The sequence below is a fragment of the Girardinichthys multiradiatus genome, chromosome X (assembly GCF_021462225.1).
Source record: "Girardinichthys multiradiatus isolate DD_20200921_A chromosome X, DD_fGirMul_XY1, whole genome shotgun sequence".
Classification (NCBI taxonomy): domain Eukaryota; kingdom Metazoa; phylum Chordata; class Actinopteri; order Cyprinodontiformes; family Goodeidae; genus Girardinichthys; species Girardinichthys multiradiatus.
This window is the reverse complement of record NC_061817.1, coordinates 19,410,698-19,431,000: the sequence shown is the minus strand read 5'-3', so window position 1 is coordinate 19,431,000 and position 20,303 is coordinate 19,410,698. Positions and strand designations below refer to the sequence as shown.

General features: G+C 37.6%; 4 protein-coding genes across 11 annotated transcripts in view; 1 reads left to right on the top strand and 3 right to left on the bottom strand.

The window, feature by feature from the left end:
• Positions 1–20,303, top strand: part of LOC124862407 (septin-9-like) — a 111,928-nt gene that overhangs the window by 62,529 nt on the left and 29,096 nt on the right. The gene's annotated exons all lie outside the window — the stretch shown is intronic.
• On the bottom strand, positions 1,019–7,160 carry LOC124862411. The gene is made up of 3 exons (XM_047356307.1): positions 7,067–7,160; positions 5,845–5,929; positions 1,019–2,066 (listed from the first exon to the last, which is right to left on the bottom strand). The coding sequence occupies exons 2-3, from the start codon at positions 5,860–5,862 to the stop codon at positions 1,308–1,310; spliced, it is 777 nt and encodes a 258-aa protein (XP_047212263.1). The 5' UTR covers positions 5,863–5,929; positions 7,067–7,160; the 3' UTR covers positions 1,019–1,307.
• LOC124862412 lies at positions 9,263–11,214 on the bottom strand. The gene is made up of 2 exons (XM_047356308.1): positions 11,079–11,214; positions 9,263–10,379 (listed from the first exon to the last, which is right to left on the bottom strand). The coding sequence occupies exons 1-2, from the start codon at positions 11,082–11,084 to the stop codon at positions 9,639–9,641; spliced, it is 747 nt and encodes a 248-aa protein (XP_047212264.1). The 5' UTR covers positions 11,085–11,214; the 3' UTR covers positions 9,263–9,638.
• On the bottom strand, positions 14,867–18,472 carry LOC124862410. Its single transcript, XM_047356306.1, has 2 exons — positions 18,310–18,472; positions 14,867–16,719 (listed from the first exon to the last, which is right to left on the bottom strand). Exon 2 carries the CDS (start codon positions 16,713–16,715, stop codon positions 15,225–15,227), a length of 1,491 nt encoding a protein of 496 aa, XP_047212262.1. The 5' UTR covers positions 16,716–16,719; positions 18,310–18,472; the 3' UTR covers positions 14,867–15,224.

Genomic DNA, 20,303 nt, shown 5'->3' with positions numbered 1-20,303 from the left:
CATTTCTGCAGATTTTCTGGTTTTTGTTGTTTTTATGAGCATAAATTAACCCATCGTCAATATACAGAGCTTTGTAAAAGTATTCATTCTAGCTGAACTTCTTTAGTTTTAGTAATTTTACAACCACAATGTATCTTATTGGGATTTTCTGTGATAGAGCAACAGAAAGTGATCTATAATTTTGAAGTGAAATGAAAAGAATAACTGTTGCTAATGCTTTTCTATTAAAAACAAAAATCTGAAAACTGGGATATGAAATTCTATTCAGTCTCCCTGAGTCAATGCCTTTTTGACTCTCCTTTCCCTCCAGTTACAACAGCAGGCCTTTTGAGGTTTCTACCAGTTTCACAAATGTGGAGACAAAAATGTTTGCCCATTTGTCTTTGCAAAAAAAGCTCAGGCTGCACAGAAAGCATCTCTTAAACTTAAAATTTCAGGTCTTGCCACAGATTCTCCACTGCATTTAGGTCTGGACTTTGACTGGACCATTCTAACCCATGAATATACATTGATCCTACCACTCTGTGGTAGGTCTAAATCAGGATTCCAGGATTGCTCTGTATTTAGCTCCATTTGTTTTTCCTCAACCCTGACCAATTTCCATGTCCCTCCTGAAGAAAAGAATCCCCACACCATGATGCTACCACCCCCGTGTTTCTAAGTGGGGATGTTGTGTTGAACTACTGCCATAGTTCTTTTTTTTCAGATGATTGTTTGAACAGCCTTCCCAGAGATGTTCAAAGCTTAGGAGATCTTTAAACCTTTCTCCTTGCTCCTTTCACTTTACAGTTATGCGCTACTTTGCCATACATGAAAACATAGTTCACATGAAATCACTTCAGGATATGTTGAAGCCAGTGGTTGAAAAATGACAAAATGTGAATAGGTTCAGCTGGAAAGAATATTTTTGCAAGGCACTGTTGGTAAAGCAAATCATTGCCAATGTTTTTCTTCTGTTATTGAAATATGAGTTGGGCACAGGTTGTTTGCACACATACTTAAAAAAAGATCACACAGCTGGCTTGTTTCGCTTTATTGCATCCAGTTTACATTGGGAGGGGGGAAAGCAGCTCAACCACTGAGTAAACATAATATAAAAACGCAGTTCCAGCAATACACATTTTCAATCTTAACAATTGTAATGCCCATCACACCCACAAGACAATCAAAAGCACATTTACTCAGAAAGATATTGCTTGATTTTTTTTATTTTTTCAAACATTTTGTCTGTTTTTATCATTGATGTTTAAAAGCACCACTTCTACTGTTAGGTGTGATCGGTTTCTGGGAACATAACTGCTGATATTTTATTTATTTACATTTGTTAGGAAAATCAAGAAAATAACAATAATACACACTGCCAGGACAAGACAAATAGTGCCCAGGTTATCTTGATCAGTTGTTCTTGAATAAGACTGAGGTACGTAGGTGTTCTGGTAAGAGTAGTAGGATCCTTGTAGATGAGTAGACGTGTTTCCATAGTTGCTTCTTTGAGAAACAGTGGCACCCTGTTGGATTTCTAAAACGGACCGTCGTCTGAATTCTCGTAGAAGGTTGGTAGTGATCTCATATGTGTGTTCTGGGTCATAATTAGTGCCATTATTTCTAGGAGTGTCATAATGCTGTGTGATGTAGACTTGTCGTATATTCCATATCCCGTTGCATTCCGTGGCGCTAAATATGATCCGAGCTCTGTTCCATCCAATGCTTCCTCTCCTGGCTTGAACTACATAAGGAGGGAGCTGTTTTGAAGAGTCTTTATGGATGTTACCAACTGTGTAGTATTTGTACCCCCAAGAAGATCGATCCAACATGTTTTGGAAATTGCCGTAATAATGTGAACCATAATCAGAGTCTGGGTTGAAAGTAAGTTGGATGGTGCCGTAATTATCAATATTAACTATGTTGGCAAACCAGCGAAGCAGCTCTAAGATGTTGGTGGGCTGAGGAACACAATTTTTTACCTCACTGATGGAGTTGAGAGTTTTCCGTGCTGCGTATGCTGAGGTGAGGGTTAGGAGCAGGGCTACACAGAAACATGCGGTTTTTCCAGACATCTTCAGTTCCTGTGAAGACATTGCAGATGTTATTGTTTATCTATGGCATGAATTATTTATGGCTATTAGGATGCACCCAGTAAATAACTCAGAGCAGTGTAATTAGTTATCAGTTTAATCTTAAAATGCCACACCTTTTTATGCCCTATGCACCAAACTGATAAACACCAAACTGGTTCAGCTTGATGTTCTTACTGAATAGGGAAGTCTAAAATAGGTTTTGAGTTGATGAATTAACAGCACCAGAGGTATGGATTTGACCTTTTTTTTTTTAGAAAATTTTATAATAGTGTCTTAGGTTTCTACATTAATTAACTTAAATATGTATGACCCTATGAAATAGGTTGTATTACATATTTTAGGATTGACCTCAATTTAGTTCAGGAAAAAATAATTTGGGTTTAAATAAACAGACTGTTAAAAGAATAAAAATGATTTAAAAAGTCTCCATAATTTGTAAAGTTTCTTTTATCTTGTTTTTTTCAGTCACATGCTAGGTAGGTACTGACAAGGTGCTTTAAATAACATGCAAACTTGTTGTCTGACTGATGTCACCAATGTAAATCACAAACTTATTGCCTTTATAGATGTTCACCAAATTATGCAGTACTGCTTAATTTGGTGAACAAAAAAAACCTAAAACCTTTTATATACACAACGAAGTCTAATAATATTGCTAATAACGATTTTATAGAAGTGGGATGAAGTTTAAGATGTGAAATTATTGATTGTGAAATTTACCAGAAAGTAATAATGACTTGTAAGTTTTCATGTTTAGAATATTTCTATTAATAGGTTTGTTGCAGTACGGCCTAAATCTGCAACTTTGGGTTGGAAAATGAAATAGCTTACCTGGATTAGTCAGGTGCTGCCAGGTCCCTAATTTGTGTGGTTGGGTTAATGCTCACACAAGGTTTCCTATTAAACAAATCTCAAGGGAGGAGCTACAGTTGGTTACGGGGGGATGGACCAATTAAAAAGTATTTACGTAATCTAGACGGAAAAAGTTGATATTCTGTTGCTCGAGGCTGTTGAAATTCCTGATCTGAACAAGTTTTTGTTGGTTCATTTACCAGTTGGTGAGTCAGACTGCAAAGGATTTTTAAAAAGTATAAAAGATATGTTTCAGGAGCCTGCATACATGTTGCAGGTGTTATTTTAATGTGTGTTCAGTTCGTGGCTAAACCTTTTTTGTTTAAGAATTTTAAACTACTTTAATTAGCTGAAGGCATGTAAGCATTTTACAGGTAGTGTGCAAGATTAGCCTTTACTAGAACTACTTCCTGTTTGGTTCAGAATGCACTGACTAAAACTTGTGACTGTTAGTGCTTCAGTGTTTGCAAACGAATGTCACAAAAGCACACTGATAAGTTATCACTGCATAGCAGACCAAGTGAAAAGTCGCAAATTGTAGAATAGAAAAGATCAAACTGAAGGCTCTATGCTAGTACCATAACAATGTAACTGCACTTATTTAATTATTTTTAGGTTTTTGGCGTGATCACCTTGGCCTTTTTCTGAACACCTTGAAGGCCTTGACAACTTGACACTGATGAGTTATTTTATTGGAAATCTTACCTTTTATATTATAAAAGTGTCTTGAGATTTCTTTCTACTGTATTTTGGAACTTGTTGTGTGTTTGGAATAAGATAAAACTTGGAGGCCCTCAAGTGTGCTCACTTGTCTTTCTTTTAATACCAGCAATATGAAAAATTATTCCTTTTATCAATTTCCACATATTTGATAGAACATTTTTATTTCTTATTGTCAGTAACAATATTAACGTTCCTCAAAAGATTTCATTTTTAAAATATTGTACCTGGTTTTTTTTTTATTTTTTTTATTTTAGCGTCTTTAACAAGTTAGCACTGTGTTTTGAAAGCAAATCAAACTTAGAAACTTGTTTTTTTGGAAAATAATTTTTAATAAAGCAACGTGTTGCTGCAGATCATTTTCACAAACATAAATCAACCCACATACGTTTGTTGGCTGGAACAAGCCCTTTAAACAGTAAAAGTGTCATAAATGATTATAGCAATTGATTACTGTTTAGTGTTGAAACAAAAGCATCGTCTTTAGATATAAAGTATTTTTTTCCACAGCAATAAAACCTGCATATATAGACAGATATATTTAAGTGTCTGCATTTTTATTTTGGAGACAGGAAAATAAACCATTCTTTATGTAAATCAAATTCCCCACAAATAGCTTATTTGATTGCACCCAGCTTCCTAAACCAAATAGAGAAAGAAAGCAACTACTTAAAACAATATGTTCATCTGCCATTTTCTTATTGCACTTTACCAATCAAAGTCCTACTTGCTTTGTTTTTTCTGATCTAAAGAAGCATTTCTAAGGTTACATTTAGAAGGTGTGAGGGGGTATGCTCTGTCTTCTCTCATTTCTTTTTGTCAAGTTATTTCCTCCCGGCAAAGTGAACCCCTAAAGCAATGATAATGATAAAAATGATAGAAATGACTAAAGCACAGGTTATCCAAACACATGTGTTGCATGTGTTTTCTGTGTCATGGTAATTTCTGGTTGGACGTTGGTTGGAGTAGGTAAATTCTTGTGAATGTGAATTATCTTGGTTTCCTGAGTCTCCTATTTGAACTCTACAAGCAAGTCTTTGGATTTCATTGAAGGGATGGCTCCTGAGTTCTCGTAAAAGATTGATATGGACCCTGTATGTGTATTTTGGATCATAACTTGATCCATGCCTTTCATATAAACTATAATGCTGAGTGATGTGGACTTCGTCAATCTCTCTGGTTCCTTGTTTCACTAGAAATACGATCCGAGCTTTGTTCCATTCTGTACTTCCTCTCAGGGCGTCAACTACACAAGATGGTAGGGGTTTTGATGTACATCGATGAATGTTGCCAACTGTGTAGTATCGGTGCCCTGCAGGCAGTTGTTCCAATATTCTCTCATCATTTCTATAACGATGTGATCCATAATCGGAGTCTGGATCAAAGGTCAGCTCGATGGTGTTCAACCCTATGTAAACCTTATTGGCAAACCAGTGAAGCAACGCTAAGATGTTTGTGTGCTCAAACAGGTGGCAATCTCTGAGGTCATCAATAGAGTGCAGATGTTTTTGTGCTGCATACACTGAGCTCAGAGTAAGCAACACAGTCAGGCAGAAACTTGTCGCTTTAATCGACATCTCCGTTCCTGTAAAGATGTTTCAGAATATCAGTTTTCATCCATGCTGTGCATTTTTCTGTGCAAATCTACTATAATCCTCAGATGTTGACACATAGCAATGTTTTTCAAGCTTTTTGTGTTCCACCTCACTAAATACATTTACCAAGTATTGCAATTCTGTCAAAACATTTTCAAACATCTGTGCAAATATGTTTAAAGTTAAAGGAAAGCAACCCAATCTGAAAATTAAATATGGCTGCCACTTTTTAAATATAATGATACTTCAAATGTGTGCAGGAAAAAGACATGCAATGCTATTGACATGCATTGCTAATAGTATCAGGCTGCTATTGGTAACCATAGTAATCTTGTCCTAGTAAGTGAATACAACTAGCAAATGCTACTGATTTGTAACTAGAATGTGGTTAAGTTTGGTTTGAACTCATTTCCACATTCAAGTTCAGACTTCAGAATAGCGTTGAAACAATTAATCAGATCAATTGTGATTAATCTACTATTGAAATAATCATCAACTAATCGTAAACCGGAGCATACAGACTCTAAAACATGCAGCTGAATAAAGGGGTGTGGCCAAATGTTCCCAATAGGTCAATATGCAGTGGCCCCATTACGTACCTGAAATACGTTGGGCATGAAACGATCGAAACGGCAAAACAAAGGCGAAGGTGTGAAATGATGAGCACTCGGGCTGTCAGCAACACTGTTGGGCAAAGCAAAAAGGTGGGGTAAGTTGATTTGTATTTAAAACATAGATGCTAATAAAAAAATCAATGTACAAGATTTGCTACTGCCCCACGGGCAACACAACAGATTTGATCAACCACCTAACATTTCAACTTGTAGTGATCTAAAGGCAACTAATACGGAAAGAGAACAAATAAAGTGAAGTATTGTGTATAGTACATTTTTGGATATTTTAAATTTAATTAATTCGTCCCCAGACAGAGCTGTACGCTGTTTTTTCTGAGTTTAATATTTTTCGTTATATAATATCCCACATTTGAATACATTCTTTGTCAGTTGTTTTACAAGATTAATTAACCAGAACGTATTAGGGAAATTTCCATGTTCAAGGTAGTTTACGGTTTAGGTAAAAGGGATACATTTTTATTATCCGTTTTACAGCTAACTTGCTTAGTATCTATATTGTACATAGCTGATAAATGTACCAGAGTATAAGAACCACTGGCTTATAGTATTTCTGTTTTAAATCAGTTCTTCATTATTTAAACCATAATTAATTGACACCTTGCAGGATATAGGCATCTGTTATAAATAAACACAAAAACTGGGTTAACTTGTTGTTTAATTATCTAAATGGGCACAATAAAAGCTATGGGATAGTTTTTTGGCAGTGTAACCACTGTTGGCTTGCTCTTTCCAGTCAAAATATGTCAGGAATTTTAAGTTTCTATAGTAAGTAACTTCATATTCAATTCTCCAGTCCTTATTTTAGTCATTGTCACCCACTAATATTCTAACATTAATGGCTGCAAATGATAGTTTATAACTATACAGTGCTCCAGAAATTTGTCTGCCTATGGCCATATTTGATTGTGTTCTCTGCTGACACAGGTAAGTGGTCAGTTTTAAGGCAAACCTTGCAATATTACCGTTTTATATCTGTACTTAAACAACTGTTAAAAACTAAATTTTCTGTCAAACTTAAGACCGATTAACAAGTGCATAACAATATTTATACAAAACAGGAGATTTAGTGAATGAGACATGAACTGTATTCTTGTCAAATCTAGCAAAAATAACTATTTAGCTTTAAATTTGATCTTTTCCCATCAGGTTAAATCAGTGCATTTCAGTCAGTAATTAAAGATCTTACCTGTATACGTTGTTTGTGATCGGTGTGTTTCAAAAAGTAGTTGTTTGTTACTCTGCTTAAGTTACTGTTTCATTCAAAGCATGTAGGGTTTTCCGTGGTGGAAAACCCTACAGTGCTTCCAGTAGTGAACCAGGTCTTTATGCTGGAGGCGGTTCTTATATTCTATGAAAAACCAGCTTGAGGACTACCTAGGTGATATGTCATTACATCACTGTAAATGCTTTGATGGTAAATATTCGATCCTCCCTTTGTTGTGTTCTGTTTTGGTAGAGAATCACAGTGCAGGGAAACATTTTAACTCCTAAAAATCCCTTTGTCTCATTATCCTCGGAAAAAAATGTCTTAATATCATCACCTTCATTTATAAATAGGGGTGCACCGGTCGATCGGTCAGCTTTACATGTGAAACTGATCTTATCAACAGATCTTATCTACTTGTCTAACCTGTTGTGGAAGTTTTGTTTGTTTTTAAAATGTGAAAAATGAAAGACTAAAGGAACTGCAATTGTCTAAACTTTATTTATTTTTGAGAGCACCACCAAGTTTGTACAGTATTATTTTATGGGTATTGTTCAGTGTTTTTCAATTGAATAAGATTGGAACATTGAAGGTGTATTGTGACCTTATACCACCTGACAGTGTTAGTTATAAAATAAATTGGCATCGGCCAAAATCTGAATCGTCAGTTCAGGCTTTTTAAAGATTGGTGATCGGCCAGAAATCTGCAATTGGTGCACCCCTAGTTATAAATGCAGCTATAACCAGGCATTGTTAGTGAATGTACTTTATAGGTCTGAACAGGTTTATCACCTGGAAAAGGGATTAATAAACATTTTAAGCAAGATTTAATAACACCGCCTTGTGGCATTTAAATATCAACTCAGTTTTTATGATGTTTCTTAAATTACATTTACAAATGGGCTGTGAGTGGTACTTCATGCAACACTCAACCAAATTTAAGTAGGTGATGGACAATATTTTAAAACAAAGATGAGATGAGAGACTGTGAGCTTCTATTATTCCATTGCTGTTCCGACTATTTAAAAAACCCACACAATCTGGATTCCACCATTTCTGCCTTGCCTGCTGATGGTGGTCAGAGGGCCCAATGGCACCAACTGTATGGCAGCCCCACTTCTGTCGGTCTGCCCTGGGGCAGCTGTGGATACAATGTAGCTTACCACTGGCAGTGTGCAAATGTGTGCATGAATGGGTGGATGACTGATTGTAGTGTAAAGCAGTTTGGGCTCCTCAGACTAGATAAATCACTATACAAGTACAGACCATTTAATAAACCAAATGTTACATTTGGTAAAAAGCTAGTTTATCTTTAGTCTACATTAGCTATGCTTACATGGCAAAGTGTGGCTTAATAGGGAGCAGAGTTAGATGTGTTATAAATTTTGGTTTTAAAAAAGGAAATTGCTCAAACAGCAAGATCCTGTTTTTTGTGTGTTTTGAACTAGTTTAAATGCTTAAAATGTGCATCTGCTTTGAAACTGAGAGATCTAAATAGTCCATAATGTGTGGATTGCACAGTAGCTGTCAATAAAAGTAGCTGTAAATAAAAGTGTTTAATCATATTTTAGTTTATATTATTAAGGTAATTTGTCCTACTTCACGTACCTGGAAAAAATGAACACTTTCTTCCTTGGGGTAACTGTTGTGAACTGCTGGATTTGTGTCAGGAAAAAAAACAAACTGTAAAAACTGTTATCTGAAAGTTGTAACTTAAGCAAGTGCTGAATTATAATACTCACTTTTCAAAATTGTACAATAGCATAATTCCTTAAAATCCTGTAAGACTGGAAGTACACTTGTATTCTCGATTACACAAGCAATTAATGTTCTATTTTTGACTCGCACCATGCAGCTTTTTGTGCTGTTGGATATACTAATGCATACACTGAAGGCACCATACTTTTGGGTATCTTGTGTATAAATGTTTCATATTTTCAAATTTCATTGGGCTGTATCTTGAAACCGCTTTGTGATTGGATTTAATATTTTGATGCCCCCAATCCTCTAAAATTCTATTATCTGTTGGTGTTGAGTTGTGTGGTTAATAAACTGAAGAATTTTATTCACAACCTCATCAGTATTTATTTTCTGACACAGTTGATGTGACTGTACTATTGCTGTGTCTCAAATGTGCACGCATTCATGTTTAATAATTCACACTATAGTGCACCTTGCTCTTGATTAGGTTCAAATTTATTTCCAGTACAGTTTTACAAATCACCCATCAAATGCTTCAGAGTCAAGTCTCTACAATTGTTTCAGTGAAAAATATGACAACAGAGTGGACATTTTGAGTGTGACACACATTTTAGAAAAATATTACAACTGATTTCAAAGAGGTACGCATTATTTTATATAGAAAAGCTAGTAATTACATTTGTAGAATGTTTATATAAAAGATTTATTGATTCCTTTATCACAAATAATTTTGTAGCCAGTTCTAAAAAAGCTACATTTTCAGAAAATTTTACAATTTAAGGTTTTCCAGCTTTTTTTCCACAATGACAAAGCAACACATTTACAGGTTGGCATAGTGTCTGGAAATATCTTCTTATTTCCTATTATTCATATTGCCTAAGAAAGGCAGAACAAAAATACAAATACAGATAAGAATGGTGATGCAGACGTTCTTCCAGAAGTCATAATCATTGTTGTTGGTTCTTGGGTTATGTTGAGACTGTTGGGTGAACGAAACGGACGATCCGTGTAGACGTGTAGATGCGTTTCCTCTCTGGGAACTACTGACAAGTTGTTGGAGTTCATAAATCTCTCTCCGCCTGATGCCCTGTAAAAGGCTGGTCGTGATTATGTATGTATGGTTTGGATCATAAACTGTTCCTTCATCAGAGTGCTGAGTGATGTACACTTGGTCTATTATTTGTCTACGTTGAGGTCCCACGTTGACTCTAATTATGATCCGAGCTCTGTTAAGGTCAATATTCCTCCTCTGGGGTTTTCTTACATAAGATGGAAGTGATTTTGAATCATCTTCATAAAGATTACCAATTGTGTAGTATTGTTGGCCCCTAGGCAGTGGATCTAGAATTTTTTCATAATTTCCATAATGATGTGAGCCATAGTCAGAGTTGGGGTCAAAGGTAAGCCAGACGTAACCATCAATGTCAACTTGATGGGCAAACCAGTAAAGCAGCTCTAATATGTTCGTGTTCTCAGAAAGAGAGCAGTTGATCAGATCGGTGATGGAGTTCAGAGTTTTCCGTGCAGCGTGCACCGAGCTCAGAATAATGCACACAGCTACACAGAAACAGATTTTTCTTGACATCTTCAATCCCTGTGAAGACATTTTAGGGTTTTCAGTGTTTATCCGTACTGTACATTCTTTCAACTCAGTTACCTGAATATCTCATGCATAACATTTGTCTTTATTTAGATCAAGACCTGCTGCCTGCAGTTCACAAAAAACCTCAAGCTTTATGCATGTGTATTTGAAATCAAAGTACAAAGATCAATGTACTTCTTTGAAGATGTATACGTTAAAGTCCTAGAACTAACAGAGGGTGCACTGTCTTTTGACTGACTGCATAAACGTTAAAACAGGTTTTACTTCCTCTTCCTGATTAGCAGATAATAAAAGCCACACTGCTAAAATGTTCCTGCGTCACTATACTGACGATGGTAGAGAGATTTAATCAATCTTTATTTGGGTTAAATATATACTACAACTTTGTTCACAAGAGATATTGTAAGAACTGTAAAAATGTATAAAAGGAGTTGACATCAAAACACTAAATATGGGTAAAAAAGGAGCCCAAAACGGCCGTAATTGATTGATTGAATGTTGCAGTGCACATCAGATTGGAATAATTTGCAAGCTTGCTCTTCAACATCAGTGTACATTTTTATTTCAAGTTAGACTGGTCCCATATAACAGTTTTTTGTTTTCTTCCCTCGAATGTTTGTATTTCTAGGTTCCCATTGTAGTTGAGAATAAATTACGTTCTTTCTGAAATCAGAAATTAGAAGAGCTTACCTGCATTAGTCAGCTTCTGTTAGGTCTGCATCTGGTTGGGGTTTGTGAAAGTAGTGCTTGTCTCTTTTTTTTCTTTTTTTTTTCTGATCAGTTTTGTTTCATGAAAAACGGAAGTCAGTTCAGCAATAGCTTTGACTTGGTACATATGCTATAGCTGACATTAAAACCACGCCCAGATGTGAGTCAAAGGGATTTCAGCCTAGCGGCCAGACTACTCCTTAGCATTTTTGTTGCACTCTTTTTATAGGGCTGCAAGTAATCTGTCGATGATTTTTCTGCTTAATCAAGTAATAATCAGACGGCACAATAATTTTTACAGAATTTGAATCAGGTGAAGATAAATCTATGCCATTTGAGTTATGGATAGAGCATATTCATTGAAAAGAGTTTTTCATCTTAAATGCAAAATGTATATATTTTTTTGTACGTTTTTGGCCGAATTACTGCCCTGAGTGGGTAGTTCTTTGAGCAAATGTCATGTTTTAGTCTGTATCCTCCAGTTAACTATTACTGGATTACTAAATTGGTTGAAGATCATTTAAATCAATTAATCACTATTAATCTGATTAATTGTTTCAGCCCTACTCTTTTATGACGTGAAAGGGGAACCCTGGCACGTAAACCGACAGTGGCTGCAGCGGCCAGCAACACGTACATTGCCGAAGAATCTGATGTTTTTTATTTCGGCCACTATCAGAGAGGGACGAAACAGTGTCAGAAGAAGAAAGTCGGTTGCATTCAGATGGTGAAGCACAAGTTTTGGGCGCAGCTTCTTGTATGTTAAATCTGCTACCAGAGCCGACAGCGCCACACAGCAGTGCAACCAGAGCGTTACAGTATACTGGTCCTTCTCAAAATATTAGCATATTGTGATGAAGTTCATTATTTTCCATAATGTCATGATGAAAATTTAACATTAATATATTTTAGATTCATTGCACACTAACTGAAATATTTCAGGTCTTTTATTGTCTTAATACGGATGATTTTGGCATACAGCTCATGAAAACCCAAAATTCCTATCTCACAAAATTAGCATATTTCATCCGACCAATAAAAGAAAAGTGTTTTTAATACAAAAAACGTCAACCTTCAAATAATCATGTACAGTTATGCACTCAATACTTGGTCGGGAATCCTTTTGCAGAAATGACTGCTTCAATGCGGCGTGGCATGGAGGCAATCAGCCTGTGGCACTGCTGAGGTCTTATGGAGGCCCAGGATGCTTCGATAGCGGCCTTTAGCTCATCCAGAGTGTTGGGTCTTGAGTCTCTCAACGTTCTCTTCACAATATCCCACAGATTCTCTATGGGGTTCAGGTCAGGAGAGTTGGCAGGCCAATTGAGCACAGTGATACCATGGTCAGTAAACCATTTACCAGTGGTTTTGGCACTGTGAGCAGGTGCCAGGTTGTGCTGAAAAGTGAAATCTTCATCTCCATAAAGCTTTTCAGCAGATGGAAGCATGAAGTGCTCCAAAATCTCCTGATAGCTAGCTGCATTGACCCTGCCCTTGATAAAACACAGTGGACCAACACCAGCAGCTGACACGGCACCCCAGACCATCACTGACTGTGGGTACTTGACACTGGACTTCTGGCATTTTGGCATTTCCTTCTCCCCAGTCTTCCTCCAGACTCTGGCACCTTGATTTCCGAATGACATGAAGAATTTGCTTTCATCCAAAAAAAGTACTTTGGACCACTGAGCAACAGTCCAGTGCTGCTTCTCTGTAGCCCAGGTCAGGCGCTTCTGCCGCTGTTTCTGATTCAAAAGTGGCTTGACCTGGGGAATGCGGCACCTGTAGCCCATTTCCTGCACACGCCTGTGCACGGTGGCTCTGGATGTTTCTACTCCAGACTCAGTCCACTGCTTCCGCAGGTCCCCCAAGGTCTGGAATCGGCCCTTCTCCACAATCTTCCTCAGGGTCCGGTCACCTCTTTTCGTTGTGCAGCGTTTTCTGCCACACTTTTTTCTTCCCACAGACTTCCCACTGAGGTGCCTTGATACAGCACTCTGGGAACAGCCTATTCGTTCAGAAATTTCTTTCTGTGTCTTACCCTCTTGCTTGAGGGTGTCAATAGTGGCCTTCTGGACAGCAGTCAGGTCTGCAGTCTTACCCATGATTGGGGTTTTGAGTGATGAACCAGGCTGGGAGTTTTAAAGGCCTCAGGAATCTTTTGCAGGTGTTTAGAGTTAACTCGTTGATTCAGATGATTAGGCTCATAGCTCGTTTAGAGACCCTTTTAATGATATGCTAATTTTGTGAGATAGGAATTTTGGGTTTTCATGAGCTGTATGCCAAAATCATCTGTATTAAGACAAAAAAAGACCTGAAATATTTCAGTTAGTGTGCAATGAATCTAAAATATATGAATGTTAAATTTTCATCATGACATTATGGAAAATAATAAACTTTATCACAATATGCTAATATTTTGAGAAGGACCTGTATACGACACTGAGTGAAACAACTGGAGGCAAAGTTGAGCAGTATGGAGCAGTAGCAGCTGTCACAAGGATGTTTCAAGATTTCAAGACACTACCTGGCATCATTTTTTTAAACTTTATGGTAAAATCTTTAGAGAGGGTTAGTATTACCTGCTGAGCCTTGATCTGTTTAGCAACAGCAAGTGATAACCTTTTCTTTGTCAATCATTTCACATCAGTTGCTACAGCCAGACCATCAGATGCTCTGGCTGTAGCAACTGCTTTCAACATTCTGTTTTAAAGCAGTTTGCTGAAATGTTCTCCGATCACAACTGGCTGTGCTTGGTGGGACCAGCCCATCGGTCCCTCGTCAGTTTTACACCTCTCATCCAGGCAGCTCTGATCCTCTTCACTTCAGGAAAGTAGTACAGACTAACGGATGCTGTCGTAGAAATGCTGCCACCACCAGCTATGCACCGTTTGACCATATTAATGCTGTTTTTATGATAACTGGTTTCTACCTAGTTTATATGATCATTAGTTTACCTAGTTTATGTTTATCATTGATGCTCACACAATGAATGACCGAAGAGTTCCCCTTTCACATCACTTCCAGACGACTTTGGAATTGCAGGCAACAAAACGTGCCCATCTTGTGTTGCTTTTATCATGTCTTTGACATCATATTAGCATTAATTACGGCATTTGTGGGAAAAGGGTGCCACAGGCGCTTAAAGATTAAAATTCTACTTCTGACCAATTAAAAAAAACTTGTTTAATATAGAAATGTGGGCTTAATGAAAGTATGATTAATATGCGCTTAATAATAAAGGTTATTTTCAATAGGTACTTTTTAATCTGAGAAATTAGCCTCATCAGGCTGCATAATCTGATTTGTTCAATATGACTGTATATGTATTGAGAGTTGCTGTAAAATTGGAGAGAGTATGTGCACGTATGTGTTTCACAATTCAGGTTAAATACTTGAACCTATCCACACCTTTTTTGACATTACTTGGACTCCTTGTCTCCATAATAGTAAAAAGTCCTCAGATTGTTTACACCAGCTTTTCACTGTTATAATGTTGTTTAATGTTGCCTTAATAAGCCTCACTCAGTTCACATTACTTTAAAAGTAACGTGAACCGAGTCATAAGTGTCGCTGATAAAAAACACTTACTAAGCCATTCTTGTGCACAACATTGCAGATATACAACTTGTGACTTGACCTTCTGCACATTGCACTTCTGTAATTGTGTGCCCACATGGATATGCAGTGCTAAAACTAAGTCAAAGTTACCTAAAAACAGTCTCTAGACTCCTCTAGAAAATGTATTTTCAGAAATGAATTGCTCCATATATGACAAATTTAAGACTATTTTTATTTTCAACGTTTCTATTGAAAACAGTACAATTTATCTAGACTGCAGTCCGGCATTCTGTATGTTGTTCAATGTCTGTATACAATACCATTGCAATAAGCTTAAAGATGCTGTTTTTTCTTCTAGAACACATTCTAATAGAGATTTTATCAGCAAGAGATTGTCCTCACATTTTACAAAAACCTTTGATTTGATATTATACTGTTGCAAAACATCCTTTGGAAAGTGATTATTTAGGAAAAAAGTGATTCAGAGGGCAGGGTAAATAAGTTACAGCATTATATAATACATTCAGTGCAATGGGATTGTCTTTAGTGCATTTGTTGCAGTCTTTATCACATCCAGCACGGGGTGCGTGCTTTTTCTACATCTTCATGCAGTATGAATCTTGCTTGAACTCCTCGAGCAATCGTCATACTAGAGCGATACTCAAAAACGGTGCTGTCCGGACAGTCCTGCAGATCAGCCTTAAGTTCAAATTTCCTTGCCCACTGCCACTGCCACCAGTCATAGTTGTTTGTACCTTTATCTGCGGAGCTGTAAAAGCCAACCCATGAATCTTTGAATTTAGAGGTCCAATCAGTGAAAGAGTTTTTCACATATAAGCGAGCACAAGCCTTGCCATCCTTTGCGAAGAGTTGCAGACTTGCTTTGTAGCCTTTTATACTGACTGCTGCCAGAGGATTCTTAAACTCTGGACCTCTGTATATCTCCTCTCCAAGACGGGACCAGAAACAACAAAGGTTTGACACCTCATGAAGCCGGACCTGTAGGCCTTCATTCAGCAGTACTGATGTGTCATAAGTGCCTGATTTTGTGTTTCCAATAGACTTATAAGTCAATGCTTCCTCATCCTCATCGCTGCGATAAAGTGCGACCATCACACCTCCTGTGAAATCACTCCCTGGAACGTTCCTCCAAACGATTCTGGCATTTCCTCCACAGCCTGTCATTACCTGAAGTAATATATCATCACTGTGATGCTGAGGGATTCTTATGGACACCTCAGAGTTTCTAGTTGGTCTGCTCTCTGGGATACTGACGACAAAATCAGGTTGTGTGTTTCTTCTCGCTGGAGTCTGAAATCTGTTGTTGTGGTGCTGGTTAGAGGAGTACTTTTCCTTGATTACAATAAACAAAAATAGGCCTAGACAGGCAAGGTCACCCCACACGTTTCTAATCTCCCTCAGTTGAGAATGATCAGCGTTGCTTCTAAATTGGTCTCTGAGGCTTGTCAGTGTGTTCCTGTCATTTTCTACTACAGAAAATTGCCTAATCTGTCTCAGAAGGCTGGTAGTGACCTGGTATGTATGATCTGGATCATACCTTGTCCCTTGATATTCGGATGTCTCAAAATGCTGTGTAATATATACTCTGTCTATTACATGCCCAGCTTGACGTCCCACATTCTGCTCCCTGACCCTAAATATGATCCGGTCCCTGTTTCTTCCCTCATATCCATTTCGTGGATGGACAACATAGGATGGGAGGTCAGACGACGTCTCTTCATTGAGATTACCAACAGTGAAGTATCGATATATGTTTCCAGGAGGCAATGGAGCCAACACCCTTTCATAGTTTCCATAGTGATGTGAGCCGTAATCGCCTTGATTGGGTTGGAAGGTTAGCCTTATAACATCGTTGTTGTCAATGTTGACTTCATTGGCAAACCAGTGTAGGAGCAAAAGACTGTGTGTGGGAACAGATGTACCAAAATTGAGTTTTTTTAGATCATTGATGGTATTGAGCACTTCCACTGTTGATGCTGAGGTCAAGAGAAGTAGTAGAGCCACACTCAGACTCGGGATTGTTCCTGAGAACTTCATGGTCCTGTAAAAACATGTAGAAAATGTTTTAATCTATAAACTTTCCAATTATATTCTCATTTTAACAACTGAAAAGAGGCCTTTTTTCTCAAAATATTGACTAATAATAAAACAGGATATTCTTATTACCATAATTTTGTTTTTAACATCACCCCTGGCACAATTAGTGGCAGCTAGGGATCTTTGACCATTTCTAAAGTGGACTAGATGCCCACAGTATCAAACACCCTCCATCCTACTCAACAATAGGCATCAGGTGTTTTTTTTTTCACATAATCCTGCTTTGTTTTGTTACCAAGACCACCTGGAGATTAAGTTGCTGAAAAGCTCGGCATCATTGGACCAAGACACATGGTTCCAGTTAAACTCCCAGTACAGTTTAGCAAACTCCACGCGTTCACGTTTGTGATCGAATTAAATTAACTTTTCTGATACGTCTTCAAAACAACCAGTTGGCATGTAAATGGTATCCAGAAGTTGTTATGGTAAAATGGTAAATGGACTGAACTTATATAGCGATTTCCAGTCATACAGACCGCTCAAAGCGCTTTACACTAGAGCCACATTCACCCAATTGCACTCACTAACGCTCACACATTCATACACCGATACGCAGATCGGTAGGCAACTTGAGGTTAAGTGCCTTGCCCAGGGGCACATCGACATATGGCAAGAGGAAGCTGATTGCACAACCTTCTGATTGCAAGACAGCTACTCTTCCTACTGAGCCACAGTCGCCTCGTGAGGTAACGCAACTTCTGTGAGATTCTTTTTTTTCCTGTTTCCAGTTACGGTGAAAAAACAATTGTCTTCTATTCATGCGAGAACAAGATAGACTGACCAGCAGGGAGAGAACGGGTGTCTAAAGTCTAACCCATGGACTCAACCCACTCTTTTATGACCAACTATTGTTATTTTGTTTCACGTCATCCTACTGAGTGATCGGGGCTCTTTTCTCTTTCTCTGGGATATGAGTGTGTGCCTTGGTGTGCACCGTGGACTGAATAGAAGAGAAAACCCTTGTACAACCAAACCCTGAGTCTTCATGAAATTCTCAATGGAGAGATGTAGCTTTGTGATCTCTACTCGCATAAATGAGCATGCAGTTTAGTTTTTTTTTTTTTTACACCACACAAGCAGAAAGTGGCTAAAGGAAATAAAATTCATATTTATCCTCCTGAGAAACGGAAAGTCATGGATTTCTAATTACAAGTGCCATTTTAAACTAATCAAATTAAAATGTCCACTGTACTGTCATACTGCAACAATTATTTTTCTATTTTTTCTTTATTAATGTAATCTTGAATCCAAAAATAACTGTTTATAAAAAAAACAGTTGCTTGTCAAAAATACTTCTTTCAAAGCCTAAAGGTGTTTGGTTGTGCCTGTGAATCTACTGCATAAAAAAGACACCATTTTTTAAAGACAAACAAAATAGAGCTTAATCTACACTGTATTAGTAAAGTAGGTTAAGAATAATACAATGCATTCCACCTTTGAGTATTATTTATATCTTTAGACTTACTGTATTTCAGGGTATCATTGCTTTTTCTAAAATAAGGATACATTTCCGGAGTAAAATGAGAGCGCTTACCTGAATGACTGTGATGTTGACCAATATCAGAATCAGAAAAGCTTTATTGCCAAGTACGTTTTTGGACATACGAGGAATTTGTTTTGGCGTAGTCAATATGTGAGCTCAGTGTTGCTGTGCAGCTGATGTGACTTCCCCTGAGTTTCTGTTTCCTGGTTAATGAAACCAGATCTGCTGTTGTAGTTGAACGTTGAAACGTGAGATGTGACAACATAGCTTGTTTGCACTGAGATGTGTGCCGCTTTACAGCCACGCCTAGTGTTTTCCAAAGGTCTTAGAAGTTTTAAAATGATTAACCATATATGAATTACATATCTGTTATCACTAATTCAAATATTGTTCTTGTGATTGTATCAGATCAATATCATGCTGAAGTTCACCTAATCCCCCACTTGCTTTGATTATAGGGTTTGGTTTGTTTATGTATTTGTTCTGCATCGCCTCCTGTGCAGCTATCAGCAGTGATGCAGTACTTCCAGCTACCAGCAGGGGATGCTCTCACACAGGTCGTTTTCCTGATACCTGCAGGGTGTTGAGCTGTGACATCATTTACACTCAGAAACATACAGAAGATCTGCTTTCTGGCTCTTTACTCATGCAGAAGCCTGGCTTAGCTGTGAAGCTGCACAATTTGTTTTCAATAGACTGATGGATGCTCATTTTGACTGTTGCTAGAAAAACTGAGGAAGTAATTTCAGTTTTCACAGAGACCTGGATGCATGTGACTCCCCCATGACAGCACATATAGACATAGTGTTTCCTCTACTTTTTGGTAAATTACTCAGGCTTGTTTTCTAAAGATTTATCAAAATCCAAGCCCTATATCGGCTATCTTAAAACATCATGCTAAGTGGTTATTTGGTTAATTTTGGAGAAAATATTTGTTCCCAAACAGAAATAAGGTCCACTCAGTGTAACTATACAACAGATATAGGTTATGTACACAAATGCACTGAAAGACAGGCCCACTTAAATTTCAGTGAATTTCCCGAATGGAGGCTTGGCTATTCCCCTAGGACAGGGCAGAAAAGTGTAAAATAACACAGAGAAAGGAAATATTTAGTATCTCTGTCAACACCACCCACATAATTCACATATGGAGCCCACAGAAAAAACATCCATGTGATAACCATGGTGTAGTTAAACTGGAAGAATATGTCTCACATCTTACAGCACAATGCAAACCAAAAACGTTTTGTTAAATGACGTTATTCACAGCTTCTTTAAAAGTGTTCATACCCCTGGAACTTTTTTCCCCATATGTTTTTTCACATAACTACAAGTTTCTGGGATTTTATGTTTTAGACCATCACAAACTTTGGAAAATAATACATGGTTTTTAAAGTTTAAATGAATACAAATCTGAAACGTGTGCCATGAAATAAAACTCAGTCAATCGAACTGCCTTCATAAGCAACCACTTTAGTGAATAGTCCATGTATATGTAATTTAATCCCAGTATAAATCCAGTTGTTCTGTGAAGGCCTGTGAAAGTTTGTTAGAGAGTATTATTCAGCAAGCAGCATCTTCAAGACCAAGAAAGACACCAAACTTGTCAGAGAGAAAGTTGTTCAGAGGTTTAAAGCAACATATCAATCTGATGGAGCACTTTTTGGTCGGCTATCCAAAAGAATAAGGGGAAGGAAATGTACAAACCTACCTAAATATGGCTGTCCCCTGGCTAGCCAAGGAGAGCATCAATCAGAGAAGCAAGCAAGAGGCCCCTGGTCTCTGTTGAAGAGATGCAAAGATCCACAGCAAAATCCCAAATCTCCTCCGCATGGAAGAAGAAAGCCCTTGTAAAGACATGAAAAGTGCATGTTGGTACAAGCTTTGAGCGAGATGCAGAAAACATGTGGGTCTGATCAGATGAAATCAGGCGTGAGAAGAAAACTAACATTGCATATTACCCTGATTGCCCCATCTTCATCATGAAACATGGTGGTGGCAGCATCATGCCATGGGCCAGCTGGTCAGTTGATGGGGAAAACAGA